At 45.7% G+C, this 22,659-nt stretch overlaps 2 protein-coding genes across 5 annotated transcripts in view; one reads left to right on the forward strand and one right to left on the reverse strand.

The window, feature by feature from the left end:
* Positions 1 to 5,803, forward strand: part of LOC106608046 (ATPase family AAA domain containing 2B) — a 139,451-nt gene extending 133,648 nt beyond the window's left edge. For both annotated transcript variants that reach the window (XM_014205715.3, XM_014205714.3), the window contains exon 28: positions 2,561 to 5,803. In XM_014205715.3, the coding sequence (XP_014061190.2) occupies positions 2,561 to 2,602 (42 nt within the window). In that variant the 3' untranslated portion in view covers positions 2,603 to 5,803. The remainder of the gene's footprint in view (positions 1 to 2,560) is intronic.
* A 586-nt stretch (positions 5,804 to 6,389) lies between these two features.
* Positions 6,390 to 22,659, reverse strand: part of LOC106608047 (kelch-like protein 29) — a 418,259-nt gene continuing 401,989 nt past the window's right edge. For 2 of the 3 annotated variants that reach the window (XM_082976981.1, XM_082976982.1), the window contains 3 exons: positions 17,224 to 17,417; positions 10,094 to 10,238; positions 7,290 to 8,271 (listed from right to left, as the gene is read on the reverse strand). In XM_082976981.1, the coding sequence (XP_082833107.1) occupies positions 8,088 to 8,271; positions 10,094 to 10,238; positions 17,224 to 17,417 (523 nt within the window). In that variant the 3' untranslated portion in view covers positions 7,290 to 8,087. Of the gene's footprint in view, positions 8,272 to 10,093; positions 10,239 to 17,223; positions 17,418 to 22,659 lie in introns of all 3 variants that reach the window. The other variant, XM_082976980.1, reaches the window with a different exon arrangement.

The following is a 22,659-nucleotide window of genomic DNA, read 5'->3' on the forward strand; positions in this document are numbered from 1 at the left end:
TCCACTTTGACATGATGGGTTATTGTGTGTAGATCAGTGACACAATCTAAATGTAATCAATTTAAAATTCAGGCTGTAATAAAACAAAATGTGGAAAAAGGCAAGTGGTGTGAACTTCCTGAAGGCACTGTAGCTACAGACAAGTTTATTTCACCCTTCAAATACTCTGCTGCGGTAGATGTGTGCTTGGTTTCTGAAAGCTAATGGTGAGACTGAAGGCTACTAGGCCTAACAACTAACATTGTCTGACTCATAGTGAGTGTTACAGAGAGTAGCCAGCGTTGTGTTAACTAGAGGCATATCGAAATGTCTCTGGCTAGTGCTGTCAGAACCAGGACAGCAGGGTGCTGCTGTGGACAGGCTGGCCGCTAGAGAGAGGAGGGTTGTTTGTATGCCTGGTCAGTGATTCTCCTGTTCAGGGACCAGAGTGGTTTCTGTTAACACGGTTGCTCAACAGATCAGGCATGTCTACAGCTCAAACCCAGCCACCTAGAGCAGACTGACCCCCTCGCCCTTTAGAACACACTGTGTGTTGGTATAAGATGTCTGTTGTTGTCGTCCTTCATCTTGCATGTGCATGGGGAGACTAAATGAAATGTTAGGGCTGGGTGATATATCAAATTAATTTGAATTTGTTTTAGCGCAATGATCCAAATGCCTGTATCACAAGAATCAAGGTTTTAACATATTTTTCTTGTTTTTATAAGCGTTTGTCTTTTTGGTCTCATCTCCTTTGCTTCTTCTGTGCACCTTCCCACACACCAAGCCCCTCCCCCTGCCACTCACAACAACAAAGACGAAAGATCACTTCTTCCACTCTGACAATAAGCAGTTTCAACTCGCTATTTGCATTTGAGGTTTGGTCCAACAGAATGGTTCATATGGACACCAAAAACACATACATATTATTTTACTGTAATAGAGAAGTTAATCTTTCTACTGATACCCTTTTTATGTCTCAACTTCCAACATTTAGAACAGAGCAGACCCTACTAAAAATGGAAGTGTTAATGAACATTGACTCTGTAAATTGTCCGTTTCTGCCCTGCGTGACGTTGTCGTACCGTTAACAGCAGTTTAGTCAGACTGTTAAGGTAGGCCATTTGATCTGAACACAGTGTAAAGGCTGGCCTGCTATAGAAACTGTTGGAGACTGACAGAATGGTGTGTTCATAACAATTCAAATAGATTCAAGTTGGCTAAACTTGAAATATAAGATTAGCTGGTTACTCACTAGCATGTGGGCTTGTGCTTGAGAGATTGTTTGAGACCAGTGTTCATGTTTTACATTTGTGGAGATTTGAGTGCACATGGCGCATTGATATCAAGTTGATGCCATCTTCCATTGATGCCTACCTCAACCTAGGGCAGTAAGGTGTGTTTCAGAGCTGTTGGGCATGGTTAGTGAGAAGCTGTTGGAGCATTCAGTTCAGTCTGTACGCTACGGAAGGTCAACCTGTCTGTGTGTGTGTGTTGAGGTGTATGTCAAGGTGTTCCCATGGTTCCCATTCAAAACAGTTTGGCCATATATTCTGACAATATTTGGTCAGGTTTGAAGTTTGTTCGTCTTCGGCAAGGTTTTTTCCCCTGGCTGTTTGTGCACATGTTTTTTCCAGAGGCAAGCCGAAGTCGGTAGCTGAAGTCTACACCAGTTGGTTGGTGATCGGTCAGAAGTAGGGACTCTTCAATTAAGTGTTTGTCATTCAACGAGAGACAAATCATTTAAGCACATTTTTTCCACTTGAGAGATACTAAATTCTCTGCAAAAACGTCAAAGTTAATGACAGATTTCTTAAATTATCTTAGATGATTTCTGGCTACGGCGTCTCAAGATGGACAAACAGATCTATTGATGCTTTTTTCTCGTTTTTCAAGCGAAGGTCTTTTTAAGGGAGTGTGCGCACATACAGAGGGCTTCACAGTGACGGGGTGTGAGGACTGTAAGCCACAGAGCTGAGAGAAGCAGGCATCTTTCTAACACCTCAGGACCAGAAGGTGTTAAAAGCAGGGCAGCCGATAACATACACACACACACACACAGGTGTTAAAAGCAGGGCAGCCGATAACACACACACACAGGTGTTAAAAGCAGGGCAGCCGATAACACACACACAGGTGTTAAAAGCAGGGCAGCCGATAACATACACACACACACAGGTGTTAAAAGCAGGGTAGCCGATAACACACACAGGTGTTAAAAGCAGGGCAGCCGATAACATACACACACAGGTGTTAAAAGCAGGTATGTTCATCTATGTCTTTGTAAAGCTTTCTGGGATTTTCTCAGATGCTGTGTAAAGTTAATGGGTGGACTTTTTCTAGCACCTTTCACCAGGTCTTGGAGCTTTACGCTGTATAGAGGTAACTCCCCTCATCCCCTGGGCATGTACTACTCACGTTCATGACATTGAGAATAACAATTAAATTGTTGGTGCCAACATGGCTCATGTGAATTCATTGAGCACCTATTAGTAAGCTTGTGGTTTCAGTGGTAACAGTGTAACAGATGTGATTCATACAGACCGTATATTCTGACCTGTTTGTTTTTCTGTTTTTTCAGGAGATGGAGAGGAAAGTCCAGAATTTCATTACATTCCTGTGAGACTCAGCGAGACAGTCAGGTTGACCCTGATTTAGACTCTGAACACACACACACACACACACGCGAGAGGGACAGAGACCAGCCTTTGGGCCAAGTCCTTATACACAGAGCAAATACATAGCCCTGGTCTTAACGTAAACGACAGAACAAGGAAAAATAAAGACCAAGGAGAAAAAGAGGAGACTTTCTATGGTGCTATAGTCTCAGGTACCCTGGTCGGACCCAGACCCAGTCTACAACCAAACGGACTCATGGACATGCGCACACAGACATACACAGGAATGGTGAAAGGGGTGTCGCTGGTGCTATTCAGGTGCTATCCTAATCCATGGGGCTCTGGGGAGTAACTGCGAAACTAACTGACCAACAAAACAGATTGGGTGATGTCATATCTCAATACGGCCTACTTTTGAACTGAGCACACACACAGACTACATGAAAACTACATATGTGCTTAGTTATATACACACACACACACAGTAATCCCAGGCACAGATTGTCACCAGCAGTGTGTGTGCAGTTAGCTAGGAGGTTGAGGCAGTCTCCTGTTTCATTACCATTGTTGAGCCCATCTCCTCTCAGTACTGTACTGAATCAGCATCATAGGCCAGTCATCTCATAGATACAACAGCTTACAGATCATACTGAGTCATTCAAACAGCCTGGTTTGATTAGCATCTGGCTCTAATCAATCCATATAATTGATACGGCTCTAATAGCCACCCTTCTCGCCCAATGTCCATTAAATGTTTTGAACGTGACGATACAGTTAGTTCATGTTGCACTGGTGGCCCAGAATCAGAGCCATACATTACATATGGATACAGAAAGATATGGCTGTGGTTAGAATCGATTACAAAAACATTAAATCCCCCTTAATAATAAAACGTGTAACTGGAATGCATCAACAGAAACTAAGGAAGTGTTTGTTTTTTAGCTTTTCACAGTCGTATCAAACAGATTGACGTGCTGCTTGTGGTAGCTGAATCACATCTCTGTCCAGAATTGTCCGTTTTCTTCAACACAAGCTGTGCCCTGCTAGTTTTTATTTCCCATCCACACCAAACTAACTGGAAGCGATTTAATTGGACACTTCTTGTAGTTTGCACTGCCTAGCATGTGCCTTATTTAACCCCCAATGAACTTTAATATTTCTCAAAGAAGGGTTTTTATCAACTGCTCTGTTCGATGTAGGCATTTCCCCCTTACTAACCACAGATCTAGGATCAGTTCACCCAACTATAACCTTTTGGGGGGGGATAATATCTGACCCAGGACCAGCGGATTGAGGTCACTTGTACAGTACCAAACTCAGGATAGTCACAGTAGGAAACAGATCTGTTAACTATTTTCCTGCCCAAATGGAATAAGTAAAGAAGGATTTTGAGGACAGTAGGGTTTTTATTACTTTCATGTGGACGGAGGTAAAAAAATTGTGGTGCCAATTTTCCCCAAAATAAATACATTTCCCCAATTCGGTGCTGAGTTTTGGTGCGCATTTGTTAGAATTTTTTTTGACGTTTTTCAATTTTATACGATACGTTGGCAACAATGTTTGGATTGTTATTGCGTTGTGAAGCTTCTGATGATGAACAAGGCCATTCTGTTGAGGTTAGAACAGCATATTGTTTAATTCATTTTGTTTTTGGATTGTCTACGCCTGAAGGCAGTGGGAAGGTTGTAATCCGCTATGGTCTATCCATGTTCATCTTGTGGTAAAGATATATGCAATTGCTTTTTCTTCTTGGCTTTCCTTGGCCAAGTCCATGTTTTGACCAGTCAGCCGTTGGGTCAAACAGACAACCCTTTCTCTTTCACATTCAAATCATTCTTAACACCAGGGTTCGAACTCAACTCAGGTCCTGGAGAACTACTAGGTGTACAGGCTTTTGTTCCAAATAAACAACTAAACATGGTCTTCAGTCTGGATCACAATTGGGCTGTAACAAAATCCCTGCTTTATGCTGATCCAACCCCTAACTCCACCTCTGCCTTCTCTTGGATCGCTGGGTGAAGATTTAACAAAGTTAATCATTTAAGAATATGCAAACTAGCATTTTGAGGCCTAAGCATTGGACTACTGCAGAGAGAGAAACAAAGCTACCTCAGCCTAATTTATTTTAATGCTATGACAAACTTTTTTCTGGGTGCAAACAGTATTAGGCCATGTTCCAACCTATCGTCGCAACTCTCATACTGCTAAGGTACTGGATCATCAGCACAAGTTCTGTGGCTGCTGCGGTAACAGTTTGTTTGGTTGGTTTTCATCATTTCTGTTTGGTTGTCTTTATTGCATTTGAGCCGAGACGAAACATACAGCATTTAAGTTCAAGCAAATGTCAAACTGTATATTTCAGTTCTGCAGACAGTCGTCCTAAGATTGCTTTCCTTTCAGATCGTACTACACTATTTTACAGGCTATTGCGATTCTTCTGTCCATCTAACCACGATCTCCTCTTTTACATTGAGCTCGACGTGTTTGCAGACTCATCTTTCTCGTGGTGTTCCATTTTCTTTTTATTTATTAACATAATTATTCAACATGTTTGTCTTAATATCCATTAACTGTCTTTGTATATTTGAAAATTTAACAAATTGGGAAGAGTTGTTACTCAAAGTTATGAGCTTAGTGCCGAGGTAGCAGGTTTTGGAGCGTTTCTGGAATAAAGGAGGTTACAGGTGTCTCAGGTTTCTTCAGGCTAAACTTATTCCATTGTGGTGATGTTTAGTTTTTTCTTGTTTTGTGGTTATGGACTGTGGCATACTGGACGAGGCTAACGTTGATTTATCGGAATTTTTACTTAAAAAAAATACAATTGTGTGTTACGGACTCAATTTGGCAACCAAGTAAAATAGTTTGTCAGCATTTTTTGGGGGGCAACTTTTTTTTTTTAAGAATTGGGGAATAAAATGTGTTAATGTCATCCTCTCGTCAATACATTTTAGTCAGTCTGGTAGTTAAACGATTTAGTCCAGTATGAGCGCAATTCTCCAACTTAAGTTTATCTGAAATACTGAGTTTCTCTTTTTGGGTGGGATTCATTTAGTATGGTTTTTTTCTGTAGCATCACCATGTTTAATTTCTTTGAGGTTAGTGTATTGAACATTTTCCCCATTTAAGTGTGTTATTTTAAATGAAACCTTTACTGTATTTCTGAAATAAACTGCTGTGATAAACTTGAATAAAGGTGCAAATTATAATTTGTCAAGTGCTTTCATTTCTGCAGTGCACATACCTGTCAAACGACTGAAATCATTTTGGGTTTGAAACCGATTACTTTTATTTAAGGTTGTGAAGAAGTTATGCCTTAAAATTTGCACATTGATCTTAAGGTAACTAGTCTGGATTCAATCTGTATCGCTGAAGTTCATCTTCACAGCGTGATTGAAATTTAGAGACAATTTTCCCGCATTAGCGCTATGTTGGCTCAATCGGAATTTACATCACGCAATCTAACACTTCAGATTGAATGGGGCCCTGAAAGCAGCGATCGTAAGAAAAGACGGTTTGAATCCAGCCCTTAGTTTGTGAAAGGCAAGTATTTTATATCAGTGATTTCCAGGTTCAAACAACCATTCACTCAAAGCTTTATGTATAAGACGGCATCCAGACTGGCTTGTTTCACTCAACTCCGTTCTTGTATAGAGGCGCATTAGGTTTTGATGATTGGCTAGCAAGAGTCACCATCAACCGATAATTGTAAAGAAATGTTTTACTGAAGGTGTTGCTTGCACATCGCTGGACCACAACTCCACTCCGGTAGAAAACGAGCATTCCACACAACCATTGTGGTATATGTATTTTATTTTGGGTACAGACATACAATTTTTTTTTGTCCAACCTAGCACTTTTTTCTAAAAACATTTATACAGAATCAGGTTTTAAAATATACATATTTCCTCCCGGTATTTACAGAATGTCCCCCCACCCAACACCGGGGCTCGTGGGTCGCAATGATATACATTGCCTTCAGAAAGTATTTACACCCCTTGACTTATTCCACATTGTTACTTAGTGGGAAGAAAAACAACCATTCAAAAATCATGTTAACCGCGCCCATGCACATTTTTTACTCCTGAACTTGACATTTCATCTTTTAAACACTTCTACACGCAATACCACATGTCAATCAGGTTGTAACAACGTGGAAAAGGTCAAGGGGTATGAATAGTTTGAAGGCACTGCGCTATCAGTAGCCCGACTGAAATGTAAAGGTAATTTCTGATTGATCCGACATATGCAGCGTTTAGCGTGAATGCAGTCTCTACGAACCTTGCCTTTCAATTTCTATCACACTGTAGCGCCGGTGAAACAGTTTGATCCTTGAGCCACAGGTGGTTATTGTGCTTTGACTGTGTGGAGGAGAAATGCCCGTTGTAGTGTCTTTGATGTCAAGATGCAGGGCCACCCTACCTTCAGTGCTGCCAGTTAAGTCTTCTTTCTGGCCCAGTAAGAGACCAAGTATCCAATGTGTCTTATAAACCGGGGGGGGGGGGGACATCCAGAGAAAAACAAGGCTGATCTTTCTCATCACAGTTGGAAGTTGATTCCTGACATGTTTCTAAAACCCTGTGGACTCCACACACACACACCTGCCCTAACGCCACTACGGAATGTCCTCAAACAAATCATCCCATTTGGACACACATTTCATCTCCGTAACAGAAAACACTAAGTGACAACAAAGACTGGGATGGCTTTTAATATACTTGAGTCAGGAACACAAAGGGCCTTTCAAGTTCAATTGAAGGGACAGAACTAAAATAACTGTATCAAACCAAAGAGCTTTGGTCTGGAGTGGCCTTGTGCCTATATAATGAGGGGATATTTTGGCAATGAGACCCTTTACCTACTTCCCCAGAGTCAGATGAACTTGTTGATACTATGTTTCTGTGTCGTGAAGGAAGTTAGAAGTAGTTTGCTAACTAGCATTAGCACCTCCAACTTCCATCAAACTGGACACAGAAACATGGTATCCACAAGTTCATCTGACTCTGGGGAAGTAGGTAAAGGGCCTAAATGCCAAAATCTTGACAAATTCCTTTAAGCTACACTTTATAATACATACAGTAGCTTAGGCACCAGTTCCTAACATGGCAGAGTGATTCAAGATAAGATGTCTACATTCTGCATGGGGGGGGGGGGGGGGTTAAGACAACAATGCTGGCATCAAGTCCTGGGGGTGTTGTAGTTGGATGGTGCTGACTGGTTGACCCCCAAAAGCTGCACAGTGTCCTGTCCCAACCAGACCGGTCAGGGGCGAGTTTCCCAAAAGCTTCATAGCTAACGTGGCACTTCGTTTCTCTCAACAACCCAGGTCCACAGCAGAGAGAAGAAACAATAATTGTCAAATCTGTGTTTCACTAAATGAAGAACTTTGCTGTTCTAAGAGTGCCGTGGTCTGGGTAGTCAAGAGACAAACTGCCACATTGGCCATCTTTCTGGAAACTCATTCATCCCTTCTGAGCCAAATGGAAACTGGTCTCAGCCACTCTGGATGTACTTCTTGATGACAACACAGCCATGTCTAAAGAGAGGGCAGGGCAGCGACTGGAGGAGCGTCCAGTTGTTAGTGTGGGGGTCAAAGGTCTCCATGTTACCCAGGGCAGGACCCTCGCTGCTCACGATGCCCCCCGTCGCATAGATCTTACCATCCAGGATCACCGCACTGCAGAGAGAAACAAACAAAGCATAGATCAAAGTTGTTCATTTTAATTGTCATTCATGATCAAAACATGTCCAGGAATAAATCCATAGAGATGCATCATCTAGTTTCTATGACAACATATAGATTAAAGATGGAATCCGTAGCGGTGAAACTGCCACGTCAGTTTGCGACATAAAGACATTACCTCAAACAACGAACATTGTTTAATTCCCTCGAGCATCATTCACACGTGATAGTACAGCAGTATATAGCCACCATGAAGATCTTTTAGCAGGATGCTCCTCTGCCCCGTTTCAAAAACAAATGTGCCTGGGGCTGACCAGCGGCACCGTTTCAACTTATGCGCATCTCAGCTTTAAGCGAAAACATTTTATTTCTTGTTATGGTGTTCCTTGTCCATGTTAGGTAATTAACAGTAAATTACATTTCCCTAGACAGTGTTCAGACAGCAAGGTTTGGCCTAACATGGCTAACTATCCTCTTCAAGGTGGAAATATTCATTAAACATCAGAGATGGAGAAAGGCAGACAATGAGTCTGAAATTGTTGCTATGAGGGAAAATTACTGACATTCTCTCAACATGACATCGCTTTCCAAGAGAGATAATAATGAACTCTGCAGAGGGAGAAAAAGGAATGAAAAAATATATTTTCAAATGTGCTCATTTGATGTGAGGAACAGAGACAGAGGACTGTGTGTAGGGAGGAAGGATTAAAACTTTGCCTGTAAGCTGATTACAATTTTGTAATCTCACTGGGGGCTGGCTCGATCTCTGTTTACATAAGGTACACACACACACAATCACTGATGGGACCCATGAGATTATTACATAAAGAGTCAATCCAGTCAGAAGGAAAAAGGAAAGCTGATCCAGATGGGACACAGTGCTGGCTAAAGCCTAACTGGGCTGTTAAAGATAAACAAGGAGAATTCAGCCAGGGAAAAGGAAAAATGAAGTGTCCGCATTAGTTTATAATGACTGCTGGTGCATGGGGCTGGCTGAGTGAGAGTGTAGTGTACGTGCATCGGTCTGTGTGTGATCACTAAACTAGCATCAGTCTTATTCAGTAAACTGAAAGCAGCTGCCGTGTGTGGGAGAATAGTTGATCAATAATTCTGACAGGGTGATGTTGTACATTTACTAGGTAGACTTAGATATGTCTGGAAGTGCTCCCTAAATGCATTTAGGAGTCTCTGTCTCAGGTGGGTCCTATACACTAGGCCAGAGTTGGGGAGTTGAGACAGGGACTAGGACTAGAATCTCAGTTCAGTCAGAAAAATCCAGACTCCTGGTAGACTGACAACCAACTCAAGTGTTCCTGCAGGATTCCTGTGGATCCGGTGAGATCTACACGATCAGAGACATTTGTAATTCAACATCTATAGTGGTGGTTCATACTGACCCCCAACGTGGTTCATACTGGTTCATGTTTATCTCTTACCTGCAGAGCTGTCGTGAGTGGTTCATATGGGTTCTTACCTGCAGAACTGTCGTGAGTGGTTCATGTGGGTTCTTACCTGCAGAGCTGTCGTGAGTGGTTTATGTGGGTTCTTACCTGCAGAACTGTCGTGAGTGGTTCATATGGGTTCTTACCTGCAGAACTGTCGTGAGTGGTTCATATGGGTTCTTACCTGCAGAACTGTCGTGAGTGGTTCATGTGGGTTCTTACCTGCAGAACTGTCGTGAGTGGTTCATGTGGGTTCTTACCTGCAGAGCTGTTGTGAGTGGTTCATATGGGTTCTTACCTGCAGAACTGTCGTGAGTGGTTCATGTGGGTTCTTACCTGCAGAGCTGTTGTGAGTGGTTCATATGGGTTCTTACCTGCAGAACTGTCGTGAGTGGTTCATATTAGGTCCGGCTTTGATGTTTCCCTTGTCTGGGTCATAGATGGTGGTGGCCCGGGCATAGGCTCCTCCCAGAATAAAGATGTGTCCATTCAGGGTGACCGCCGGGGCGTACTTATTATCTACAACAAACATGCAAGATGAACCGATAGAAGATTTAGAACGGGCCGAAGGAGAGATGTTAAAAGCCAGGGATGGATAGACGTTGAAAACTAGACAAAAACAAAAGTTAATGCTTGAATTGTATTTTCCTCCGCCAGGGTAGAACGGCATGATTCTGTTTTACAAGTATTCTTCAGTCTGCAGCTGCAAAATCACATGGACATTCCTCATATCACTTCCCTGAGTACCAGGCTCAAGACAAAAAAAAGATGGTTTTGGGAAATGTACATTTTACATTGAACGAATTACAGAATTCATGAATCGACCCCGCCCTTTCCTAATTACCTATATAAGACCCGCCCCGCTCACACACGCTCGGTCAAGACCAATCAATGTACAACACATCGACAGACCAATCATCTTTCAAATGATTACAGCTGGCCAATTTATGACATCATGAATAATGCAGATATCCCCGTGTAGCATTTTGTTTTTCACTTCCATCCACCCACACACACACACACACACACACACGCACACACACGCCACATCCCCTTCAGTGACTATAAAGACAGATGGGTTTAATTAAAATCCCATCTCGCCAGGCGTAAGTGACGACAGTCGTTCAGCTCTCTCTATGTGACACTCAGAACCCGGGGCCCTGTCACTATCAGTAACACAACCAGGAAACAACCAGATTTCAGCTGGCGGGTGGGCGTGGCTGGCGCATGTGTGTGTCAGAGACAGAGGGATTGTATCAAGTGTCTCCAGAGACAAAATACAAAGCTCTTCCCTGGGGACTGTTCCACTGTTCTGCTTTAACAATAGATACACTGTTTCCCTTCGCTGCCTCAGATGAGCTTCTCTCGTGTGAATACGAAGGTCTTGGAGCACTATTTAAAGTGCCTTATATTCCCAGTGTACTCCTATACACTGCCTTATATTCCCAGTGTACTCCTATACACTGCCTTATATTCCCAGTGTACTCCTATACACTGCCTTATATTCCCAGTGTACTCCTATACACTGCCTTATATTCCCAGTGTACTCCTATACACTGCCTTATATTCCCAGTGTACTCCTATACACTGCCTTATATTCCCAGTGTACTCCTATACACTGCCTTATATTCCCAGTGTACTCCTATACACTGCCTTATATTTCCAGTGTACTCCTATACACTGCCTTATATTCCCAGTGTACTCCTATACACTGCCTTATATTCCCAGTGTACTCCTATAGACTGCCTTATATTCCCAGTGTACTCCTATACACTGCCTTATAGTCCCAGTGTACTCCTATACACTGCCTTATATTCCCAGTGTACTCCTATACACTGCCTTATATTCCCAGTGTACTCCTATACACTGCCTCATAGTCCCAGTGTACTCCTATACACTGCCTTATAGTCCCAGTGTACTCCTACACACTGCCTTATAGTCCCAGTGTACTCCTATACACTGCCTTATATTCCCAGTGTACTCCTATACACTGCCTTATATTCCCAGTGTACTCCTACACACTGCCTTATAGTCCCAGTGTACTCCTATACACTGCCTTATATTCCCAGTGTACTCCTATACACTGCCTCATATTCCCAGTGTACTCTTATACACTGCCTCATAGTCCCAGTGTACTCCTATACACTGCCTCATAGTCCCAGTGTACTCCTATACACTGCCTTATAGTCCCAGTGTACTCCTATACACTGCCTCATAGTCCCAGTGTACTCCTATACACTGCCTTATATTCCCAGTGTACTCCTATACACTGCCTTATATTCCCAGTGTACTCCTATACACTGCCTTATAGTCCCAGTGTACTCCTATACACTGCCTTATAGTCCCAGTGTACTCCTATACACTGCCTTATATTCCCAGTGTACTCCTATACACTGCCTTATAGTCCCAGTGTACTCCTACACACTGCCTTATATTCCCAGTGTACTCCTATACACTGCCTTATAGTCCCAGTGTACTCCTACACACTGCCTTATAGTCCCAGTGTACTCCTATACACTGCCTTATAGTCCCAGTGTACTCCTATACACTGCCTTATATTCCCAGTGTACTCCTACACACTGCCTTATATTCCCAGTGTACTCCTACACACTGCCTTATAGTCCCAGTGTACTCCTATACACTGCCTTATATTCCCAGTGTACTCCTACACACTGCCTTATGTACTCCTACACACTGCCTTATGTACTCCTACACACTGCCTTATGTACTCCTACACACTGCCTTATGTACTCCTACGCACTGCGTTATGTACTCCTAGCGCACTGCCTTATGTACTGCCTACACACTGCCTTATGTACTCCTACACACTGCCTTATATTCCCAGTGTACTGCTACATACTGCTTTATAATCTCAGTATACTCCTATATAATTCAGAAGCCTCAAAAAGGCAGCCATCAGTAGTGAGTCGTATAAAGCAGAAAGAGCTTCCCTTTTCACTTCTTACACTTCCTTGTTTCTCATGTGACCACAGTGGAGTCAACGGTTGTGTTTTTCACATGTAGGAAGTGACCATCTTTGTAACATGAAACCAGTGGCTCATCTCTGGTCCCACTGTAAACATGGTTGTTTCCTGTCTTATTGTCTCAGCCCAACAGCAGCTGGAGAGGGAGCAATAAGAGAAGTAGATTTTAACCACTGTACCTACGGGCCAACTTCAGTATTGCAGTTTAACTGAAATCTGATCCAAAAAAACCTCTTTTCCTAGACGGCAAGGCAAATTGGAAAATTCCTGATAAGACACTTTGGTCATCACTTTCGTGCACTAAACAACCATTGAATTATTCTAATTGTCGCTGCCCAAATCCGATTTATTTTCCATCACTCACATTCATGCTCTGACGTCATGAGCACAGCTGGCCACGGGGAAGTGCCGGTTGGTTTGTTTAGCTGGCCACGGGGAAGTGCCGGTTGGTTTGTTTAGCTGGCCACGGGGAAGTGCCGGTTGGTTTGTTTAGCTGGCCACGGGGAAGTGCCGGTTGGTTTGTTTAGCTGGCCACGGGGAAGTGCCGGTTGGTTTGTTTAGCTGGCCACGGGGAAGTGCCGGTTGGTTTGTTTAGCTGGCCACGTGCTTGGCACGCTCTGGCAGCGTTCCCGGCGCATGTCCGCACAATACCGCTGTCACTCATCCGCAAAAGTGCACGACCTTAGTCAGCTGATGTAGAGAGATCAACAACCAGGAAACAGCTAATGCACACGTCAGCAGATAACATTGAAATCGATCTTCGGCCATCTTGTAACACGGTCTCCAATTAATTATATACCTCAGCGGTTTTAAACTAAGGCTTTGTTATCAGGTAGATTATAACACACAATCGGTAATCATGATTGTTCAGAGGGCCTCCAAATCACGCTTTATGCCTCCCGCCCCTCTCCCTCCTCCTCGCTCGCCCCCTCCCCCTTCTCCTTCGCCCCCTCCTCTCGCGCTCTCTCCTCCTCTCGCGCGCGCTCGCTCTCTCTCCTCCTCTCGCGCGCTCGCTCTCTCTCTCTCTCCTCCTTTCGCGCGCTCGCTCTCTCTCCTCTCTCCTCCTCGCACTCGCGCGCTCTCTCTCTCTCCTCATCGCGCGCACGCTCTCTCTCTCTCTCTCCTCCTTTCGCGCGCTCGCTCTCTCTCCTCTCTCCTCCTCCACTCGCGCGCTCTCTCTCTCTCTCTCCTCCTCTCGCGCGCGCTCTCTCTCTCTCCTCCTCTCGCGCGCGCTCTCTCTCTCTCCTCCTCTCGCGCGCGCTCTCTCTCTCTCTCTCTCTCTCTCGCTCCTCTCGCTCTCTCTCTCTCTCTCCTCCTCTCGCGCGCTCTCTCTCTCTCTCTCCTCCTCTCGCGCGCTCTCTCTCTCTCTCTCTCCTCCTCTCGCGCGCTCTCTCTCCTCCTCTCGCGCGCGCTCTCTCTCTCTCTCTCCTCCTCTCGCGCGCTCTCTCTCCTCCTCTCGCGCGCGCTCTCTCTCCTCCTCTCGCGCACTCTCTCTCTCTCTCTCTCTCCTCTCCGCCTCCTCTCGCGCGCTCTCTCTCTCTCTCCTCCTCTCGCGCGCTCTCTCTCTCTCCTCCTCTCGCGCGCGCTCTCTCTCTCTCCTCCTCTCGCGCGCTCTCTCTCTCTCTCTCTCTCTCTCCTCCTCTCGCGCGCGCTCTCTCTCTCTCTCTCCTCCTCTCGCGCGCTCTCTCTCTCTCTCTCTCGCTCTCCTCCTCTCGCGCGCTCTCTCTCTCTCTCCTCCTCGCGCTCTCTCTCTCTCCTCCTCCTCCTCCTCTTGCGCGCTCTCTCTCCTCCTCCTCTTGCGCGCTCTCTCTCCTCCTCCTCTCGCGCTCTCTCTCCTCCTCCTCTCGCGCTCTCTCTCCTCCTCCTCTCACGTGCTCCCCCTCTCTCTCCTCCTCTCGCGCGTCTCTCTCCTCCTCTCGCGCGTTCTCTCCTCCTCTCGCGCGTTCTCTCCTCCTCCTCCTCGCGCGCTCTCTCCTCCTCCTCTCGCGCTCTCTCTCGCGCGCTCCTCCTCTCGCGCGCTCTCTCTCTCTCTCCTCCTCCTCCTCTCGCTCTCTCCTCCTCCCGCGCGCTCGCTCTCTCCTCCTCTCGCGCGCTCGCTCGCTCTCTCCTCCTCTCGCACGCTCGCCCTCTCCTCCTCTCGCGCCCTCTCGCGCTCTCTCCTCCTCTCGCGCTCTCTCCTCCTCTCGCCGCCTCTCCTCCTCTCGCGCTCTCCTCCTCCTCTCGCGCCTCTCCTCCTCCTCTCGCGCTCTCGCTCTCTCCTCCTCCTCTCGCGCTCTCGCCTCTCCTCCTCCTCCTCTCGCGCTCTCGCTCTCCTCCTCCTCCTCTCGCGCTCTCGCTCTCCCCTCCTCCTCCTCGCGCTCTCCCTTCCTCTCGCGCTCTCCCTTCCTCTCGCGCCTCCCCTCCCTTCCTCCTCCCCCCTCGCGCTCCTCTCCTCCTCTCGCGCTCTCTCCTCCTCCTCCTCTCGAGCTCTCTCCTCCTCCTCTCGCGCTCTCCTCCTCCTCCTCCTCTCGCGCTCTCCTCCTCCTCCTCTCGCGCGCTCTCCTCCTCCTCCTCTCGCGCGCGCTCTCCTCCTCCTCTCGCGCGCGCTCTCCTCCTCCTCTCGCGCGCTCTCCTCCTCCTCCTCTCGCACGCGCTCTCCTCCTCCTCTCGCGCGCTCTCCTCCTCCTCCTCCTCTCGCGCGCTCTCCTCCTCCTCCTCCTCTCGCGCGCTCTCCTCCTCCTCCTCCTCTCGCGCGCTCTCCTCCTCCTCCTCCTCCTCCTCCTCTCGCGCGCTCTCCTCCTCCTCCTCCTCGCGCGCTCTCCTCCTCCTCCTCCTCTCGCGCGCTCTCCTCCTCCTCTCGCGCGCTCTCCTCCTCCTCCTCTCGCGCGCTCTCTCTCTCTCCTCCCCCTCCTCTCGCGCGCTCTCTCCTCCCCCTCCTCTCGCGCGCTCTCCTCCCCTCTCCGCGCTCTCTCCTCGCGCTCTCTCCTCCCCCTCCTCTCGCGCGCTCTCTCCACCCCTCCTCTCGCGCGCTCTCTCCACCCCTCCTCTCGCGCGCTCTCTCCACCCCTCCTCTCGCGCGCTCTCTCCACCCCTCCTCTCGCGCGCTCTCTCCACCCCTCCTCTCGCGCGCTCTCTCCTCCTCCTCTCGCGCTCTCTCCTCCTCCTCTCGCGCTCTCTCCTCCTCCTCTCGCGCTCTCTCCTCCTCCTCTCGCGCTCTCTCCTCCTCCTCTCGCGCTCTCTCCTCCTCCTCTCGCGCTCTCTCCTCCTCCTCTCGCGCTCTCTCCTCCTCCTCTCGCGCTCTCTCCTCCTCCTCTCGCGCTCTCTCCTCTTTCCTCTCTCCCTTCCTCTCTTTCCTCTCTCTCTCCCTTCCCCTCTCTCTCTCTCTCTCTCTCCCTCTCTCTCTCTCTCCCTTTCTCTCTCTCTCTCCCTTTCTCTCTCTCTCTCCCTTTCTCTCTCTCTCTCCCTTTCTCTCTCTCTCTCCCTTCCCCTCTCTCTCCCTTCCCCTCTCTCTCTCCCTTCCCCTCTCTCTCTCCCTTCCCCTCTCTCTCTCCCTTCCCCTCTCTCTCTCCCTTCCCCTCTCTCTCTCCCTTCCCCTCTCTCTCTCCCTCTCTCTCTCCCTTCCCCTCTCCCCCTTTTGTCTTCAGTTTCCTTTATATTTACTCACTACAGTGTAATTTGCACAATAATTGTTCTGGATCAATTTTCAGTCTTCGGCCAGTAGTGCTTCACCTCTCTTTTTCTCTTTTTATCTATCCCTTCTCTTTCTCTCTCTCTATCCCTTCTCTTTCTTTATATATCCCTTCTCTTTCTCTCTCTTTATATATCCCTTCTCTTTCTCCGTCTCTTTCTTAGCAGGACACATGGACACTGGATTAGTGACTGAGATAACTGTTCACGGCTTGGGTTGGAGTGTGTGGGACCGTGTGACAGAGCGTGTGTGTATAAACATGTTAGTGCTTGAGTGAGCGCATGTGTCTACAGTAAATCTATGTTGGAGTCCACGTTCAGGTGGTGTGTGTTTATGTTCCTGCATACGTGTGTGTATGTAAGTGTGTGTATTACTGCATGTGAGTGAGAGCAGGAAAGAGTTAGTTGATAAGTGTTGACAACACTCATTCAGGGGAGAAGGTTCCAAACAAAGGACTCCCATCACTGGGTTACACCCAGTGTCTACAGACTGCTGTACTCTACTGCTTTCCAGTCCTTCCTCTTTGTAATAGCTGCACCCTCTCCACAGTCTGTTAGACCATATTCCTTTCTTCCTCCCCCCCCCGCTCCTTTCTCCCCCTCTTGCTCTCTGCTGCGGATACATTTCTACTGCATGCCTAGGCCCGGGGGATTTTGTGGGGTTAGATAAGGTGGTGTGTGTGCACATGTGAATATTCATTTGAATGTGAATGGAGGGAGGGAGTCGGTGAGGTTGAGTGAACTGTGCTCTCATTCCGCTCTACATCTCTGCCATACTCTCACTGTTCAGTTAGTTCATCATAGTTAGAGCCGAGTAAACTAGCGTATAGAGCAGTTAGAGTATTGACTCTTACCTATCATGGGTGACTCTATAAAGCTCCAGGAGTTGGTCTGAGGGACGTATGACTGTAGTACTCCTGCAGATCGTCCCGCCTCGTTCACCCCTCCAAACACATACACCTTCCCCCCACACACTGTGGCTGCTGCAGAGTGCACCGGCTTGGGGAGCGGCGACACCATCGCCCACTGGTTGGTTATGGTGTCGTACCTACGGAGAGGAGAGACACAAAGGACTGGTTAGTGATGGTTCATACCAACACAGAGAGAGGAGAGACACAAAAGACTGGTTAGTGATGGTTCATACCAACACAGAGAGAGGAGAGACACAAAAGACTGGTTAGTGATGGTTCATACCAACACAGAGAGAGGAGAGACACAAAAGACTGGTTAGTGATGGTTCATACCAACACAGAGAGAGGAGAGACACAAAAGACTGGTTAGTGATGGTTCATACCAACACAGAGAGGAGAGACACAAAAGACTGGTTAGTGATGGTTCATACCAACACAGAGAGGAGAGACACAAAAGACTGGTTAGTGATGGTTCATACCAACACAGAGAAGTTAATTAACATGTGCTACCATTGTTATTTCATCTGCAAAGCCTTTTTCAATATATTTGGAATGTGCATTTAGAAACTTCAATATTGCAATGTGCTAGCTTATGGCCCATGTCTCCTATTTTCTAAATGGTGCACACAGCACTACTGCAAACAAGAGAATATAATTCAGATATACACTACATGGCCAAAAGACACCTGCCTGTCGAATATCTCATTTCAAAATCATGGGCATTCATATGGAGTTGGTCTCCCCTTTGCTGCTATAACAGCCTCCACTCTTCTGGGGACGCTTTCCACTAGATGTTGGAACATTGCTGCGGGGTCTTGCTTCCATTCAGCCACAAGAGCATTAGATGCTGAGCGATTAGGCCTGGCTCGCAGTCAGCGTTCCAATTCATCCCAAAGGTGCTTGATGGGGTTGAGGTCAGGGGTCTGTGCAGGCCAGTCAAGTTCTTCCACACAGATCTCGACAAACCATTTCTGTATGGACCTTGCTTTATGCACGGGGGCATTGTCATGCTGAAACAGGAAAGGGCCTTCCTTAAACTGTTGCCACAAAGTTGGAGGCACAGAATGATCCATTGCATGCTGTAGCGTTAAGATTTCCCTTCACTGGAACAAAGGGGCCTATCCCGAACCATGAAAAACAGCCCCAGACCATTATTCCTCCTCCACCAAGTTTTACAGTTGGCACTATGCATTCGGGCAGATAGCATTTTCCTGGCATCTGCCAAACCAAGATTAGTCTGTTGGACTGCTAGATGGTGAAGAGTGATTCATCACCCCAGAGAATGTGTTTCCACTGCTCCAGAGTCCAATGGCAGCGAGCTTTACACCGCTCCAGCCGACGCTTGGCATTACACATGGTGATCTTAGGCTTGTGTACGGCTACTCGGCCATGGAAACCCATTTCATGAAGCTCATGACGAACAGTTCTTATATTGACGTTGCTTCCAGAGGCATTTTGGAACTCAGTAGTGAGTGTTACAACGAAGTACAGAATTCTTTACGCGCTCCAGAACTCAGCGGCCCCATTCTGTGAGCTTGTGTGGCCTACTACTTTGCGGCTGAGCCGTTGTTGGAACTGAGCTCTTCAGTATGGGCTATTCTACTTCCAATGGAGATTGCATGGCAGTGTGCTCCATTTATCTGACACCTGTCAGCAACGGGTGTGGTTGAAATAGCCAAATCCACTAATTTTAAGGGGTGTCCACATACTACACTGCATGACCAAAAGTATCACAGGGCACAATACTGAGTCCAGGGAGCCAGGCATGAAACACGCAACGGTAGAAGTTAAAGACACCAAGTAATACATTTTCGGACATGACTGCAAACTGACTGCAAAACAAAGGCAACCGGCCATGACGAAACATCTAGCCGACAATGGCAGCTATAGACATTAAAACCATACTAACTATATCGGTAAACATATCAGAATCGGATGATATTAGCTAAAAATGCCAACATCGGTATCGGCCCGATGTCTAGTTTAACCTGTTTAGGATAGGGGCAGTATTTGCACGGCCGGATAAAATACGTACCCGATTTAACCTGTTAGGGCTAGGGGGCAGTATTGACACGGCCGGATAAAAAACGTACCCGATTTAATCTGGTTACTGCTCCTGCCCAGTAACTAGAATATGCATATCATTATTGGCTTTGGATAGAAAACACCCTAAAGTTTCTAAAACTGTTTGAATGGTGTCTGTGAGTATAACAGAACTCAAATGGCAGGCCAAAACCTGAGAAGATTCCATGCAGGAAGTGGCCTGTCTGACAAGTTGTGTTTCATCTTGACTCTTTTTATTGAAGACTGAGGATCTTTGCAATAACGTGACACTTCCTACGGCTCCCATAGGCTCTCAGAGCCCGGGAAAAAGCTGAACGATATCGAGGCAGCCTCTGGCTGAAACACATTATCTCTTTTGGCAAGTGGCCGATCAGAGTACTATGGGCTTAGGCGCGTGACCGAGTCGACCGAATGCTTTATTTTCTTTCGTCTGTTTACCTAAACGCAGATTCCCGGTCGGAATATTATCGCTTTTTTATGAGAAAAATGGCATAAAGATTGATTTTAAACAGCGGTTGACATGCTTCGAAGTACGGTAATGGAATATTTAGAATTTTTTTGTCACGAATTGCGCCATGCTCGTCACCCTTATTTACCCTTTCAGATAGTGTCTTGAACGCACTAACAAAACGCCGCTGTTTGGATATAACTATGGATTATTTTGCCAACCAACATTTGTTATTGAAGTAGAAGTCCTGGGAGTGCATTCTGACGAAGACAGCAAAGGTAATAACATTTTTCTTATAGTAAATCTGACTTTGGTGAGTGCTAAACTTGCTGGGTGTCTAAATAGCTAGCCCTGTGATGCCGGGCTATCTACTGAGAATATTGCAAAATGTGCTTTCACTAAAAAGCTATTTTAAAATCGGACATATCGAGTGCATAGAAGAGTTCTGTATCTATAATTCTTAAAATAATTGTTATGCTTTTTGTGAACGTTTATCGTGAGTAATTTAGTAAATTCACCGGCAGTGTTCGGTGGGAATGCTAGTCACATGCTAATGTAAAAAGCTGGTTTTTGATATAAATATGAACTTGATTGAACATAACATGCATGTATTGTATAACATAATGTCCTAGGGTTGTCATCTGATGAAGATCATCAAAGGTTAGTGCTACATTTAGCTGTGGTTTTGGTTTTTGTGACATTATATGCTAGCTTGAAAAATGGGTGTCTGATTATTTCTGGCTGGGTACTCTGCTGACATAATGTAATGTTTTGCTTTCGTTGTAAAGCCTTTTTGAAATCGGACAGTGTGGTTAGATTAACGAGAGTCTTGTCTTTAAAATGGTGTAAAATAGTCATATGTTTGAGAAATTTAAGTAATAGCATTTCTAAGGTATTTGAAAATCGCGCCACGGGATTCCACTGGCTGTTGAGTAGGTGGGACGGTTGTAGCCCATAGAGGTTAACACCAATGACAAAAACCGATGCCAAAGCTGATGTGCATACCTATATAACGTAGGTACATGACGTAATGCCGCCACGTAAAATTCTGCGCTACACGTGCAACACAGCATTCCTAACCTAACACACAATGTCTGCTGTGTGGATCGAGCAGTCAACAAGTCCAGCAGTCATTTGAAAGAGTAAGAACATTTCAGCGAGAACGCAAAGGTGAAATCCATTAACACCAAGATAATGGAATTCACTGCCTTTGACAATCAACCGCTCTCTGTCGTGGGTGATGTTGGCTTTCGCAGACTGGTCAAGCAGACGGTACACACTACCAAGTGCGCTATTTTTCAGATGTTGCCCTACCGGAGTTACACAGTAATAGCTTCACGACATACATACTCTGGAACACCGTTTGGGTCTTTGCGTGGCAAAAAAGATACAGTAGCACTGTCAAAGCTGTACAAAAGTCTGCAAACAATGTGTTTACAATACCGAGTTGGTAATAAAGCATCATTTGTTCGACCGCAACTTCTGGGGTAGCTAGCTTTAGCTTGGTACCTAGCTAGCACCAATACAACTAGCCAGAAAACAGATGACCAGTAGAAACTGCAGTTATTTTCATTATTCTTAGCAATGATTTAGGAATCCTTGTGAGTAAGTATTAGCTAGGTTGCCACTTGTTAATCGCCTATTGAAACAACTTTCAGGTCATGAAAATAAATAGCTAGGCAGCTACTTAACCCTGTTGACCAAAGCTAACGTTATAAGCAGCCAGCTAGCTTCATCTGGCTAGTGAGGCTCGACCAGAACGGGTTATGTGTTGTGAAGCTAGCCACAATAAGGATTAGGCACAATAGCGGAATTTGCGGTTTGTCTTCAAAATAAACGTGTCATTGACAGTGATGCAAATGAATACAAATAGTAGAATTATGCTATACTTTTATTTTAAAGGATAACCAAAGTCCACTATTGTGGCTAATCCTTATTGTGGCTAGCTTCACATAGATGGGTCCGACCACCATTAATAAAATAAGAACCGTCTTATAAATTGGGGTTATTTTAGATGACACCTAGCTATATAGTTAGCTAGCTAACTATAGCTACTGAAACAGATTATGTTGTGTTATTTGACACGTCAAATACAGTAATTTGACGTGTATCTTTTCTGAAATGCAAAGACCCAAATGGCGTTCCATAGAAATCCTGGTTGAGAATGAAATGACTGAACAACGAAACAGCACAGCAAGTGAAAGAAATAGGTTTTGATTACCGTAATTTCCGGACTATTAAGCGCACCTGAATATAAGCCGCACCCACTGAATTAAAAAAATATATATATTATTTTGAACATAATAAGCCGCACATGTCTATAAGCCGCAGGTGCCTACCGGTACATTGAAACAAATTAACTTTACACAGGCTTTAACGAAACAAGGCTTGTAACAAAAATAAATAGGCTTTAACGAAACACGGCTTGTAAGCTTTAGTTGTCTTTTTGCACTGAGTCAATTCCTCACGCTGCTGTTTCCAACGTCTTATCATCAACTCATTAAGACCAAGCTCCCGTGCAGCAGCTCTATTTCCTATTCCAAGAGCCAGATCAATCGCCTTCAACTTGAAAGCTGCATCATATGCATTTCTCTGTGTCTTTGCCATGATGAGGGTGACAAAATGACTACCGTAATCAGAATGATGGGAAGTTTGAGAGCGCTCGAGTTAATCTAAACAGTAAACAAAAAAGTTGTTTGACCTTAACCCGTTCGGCAATTTCATTGGTCTAATGAAAGCTTCATGCCCCCAAAAAACTGAGCACGTAACATGTGTTTTTTTTAGAGAAAAAAAAATTTAAAGCGGGAAAAATCCATATATTAGCCGCGTCATTGTTTAAGCCGCGGGGTTCAAAGCGTGGGAAAAAA

This window comes from Salmo salar, chromosome 06 (genome assembly GCF_965601325.2).
Source record: "Salmo salar chromosome 06, fSalSal1, whole genome shotgun sequence".
NCBI lineage: Eukaryota > Metazoa > Chordata > Actinopteri > Salmoniformes > Salmonidae > Salmo > Salmo salar.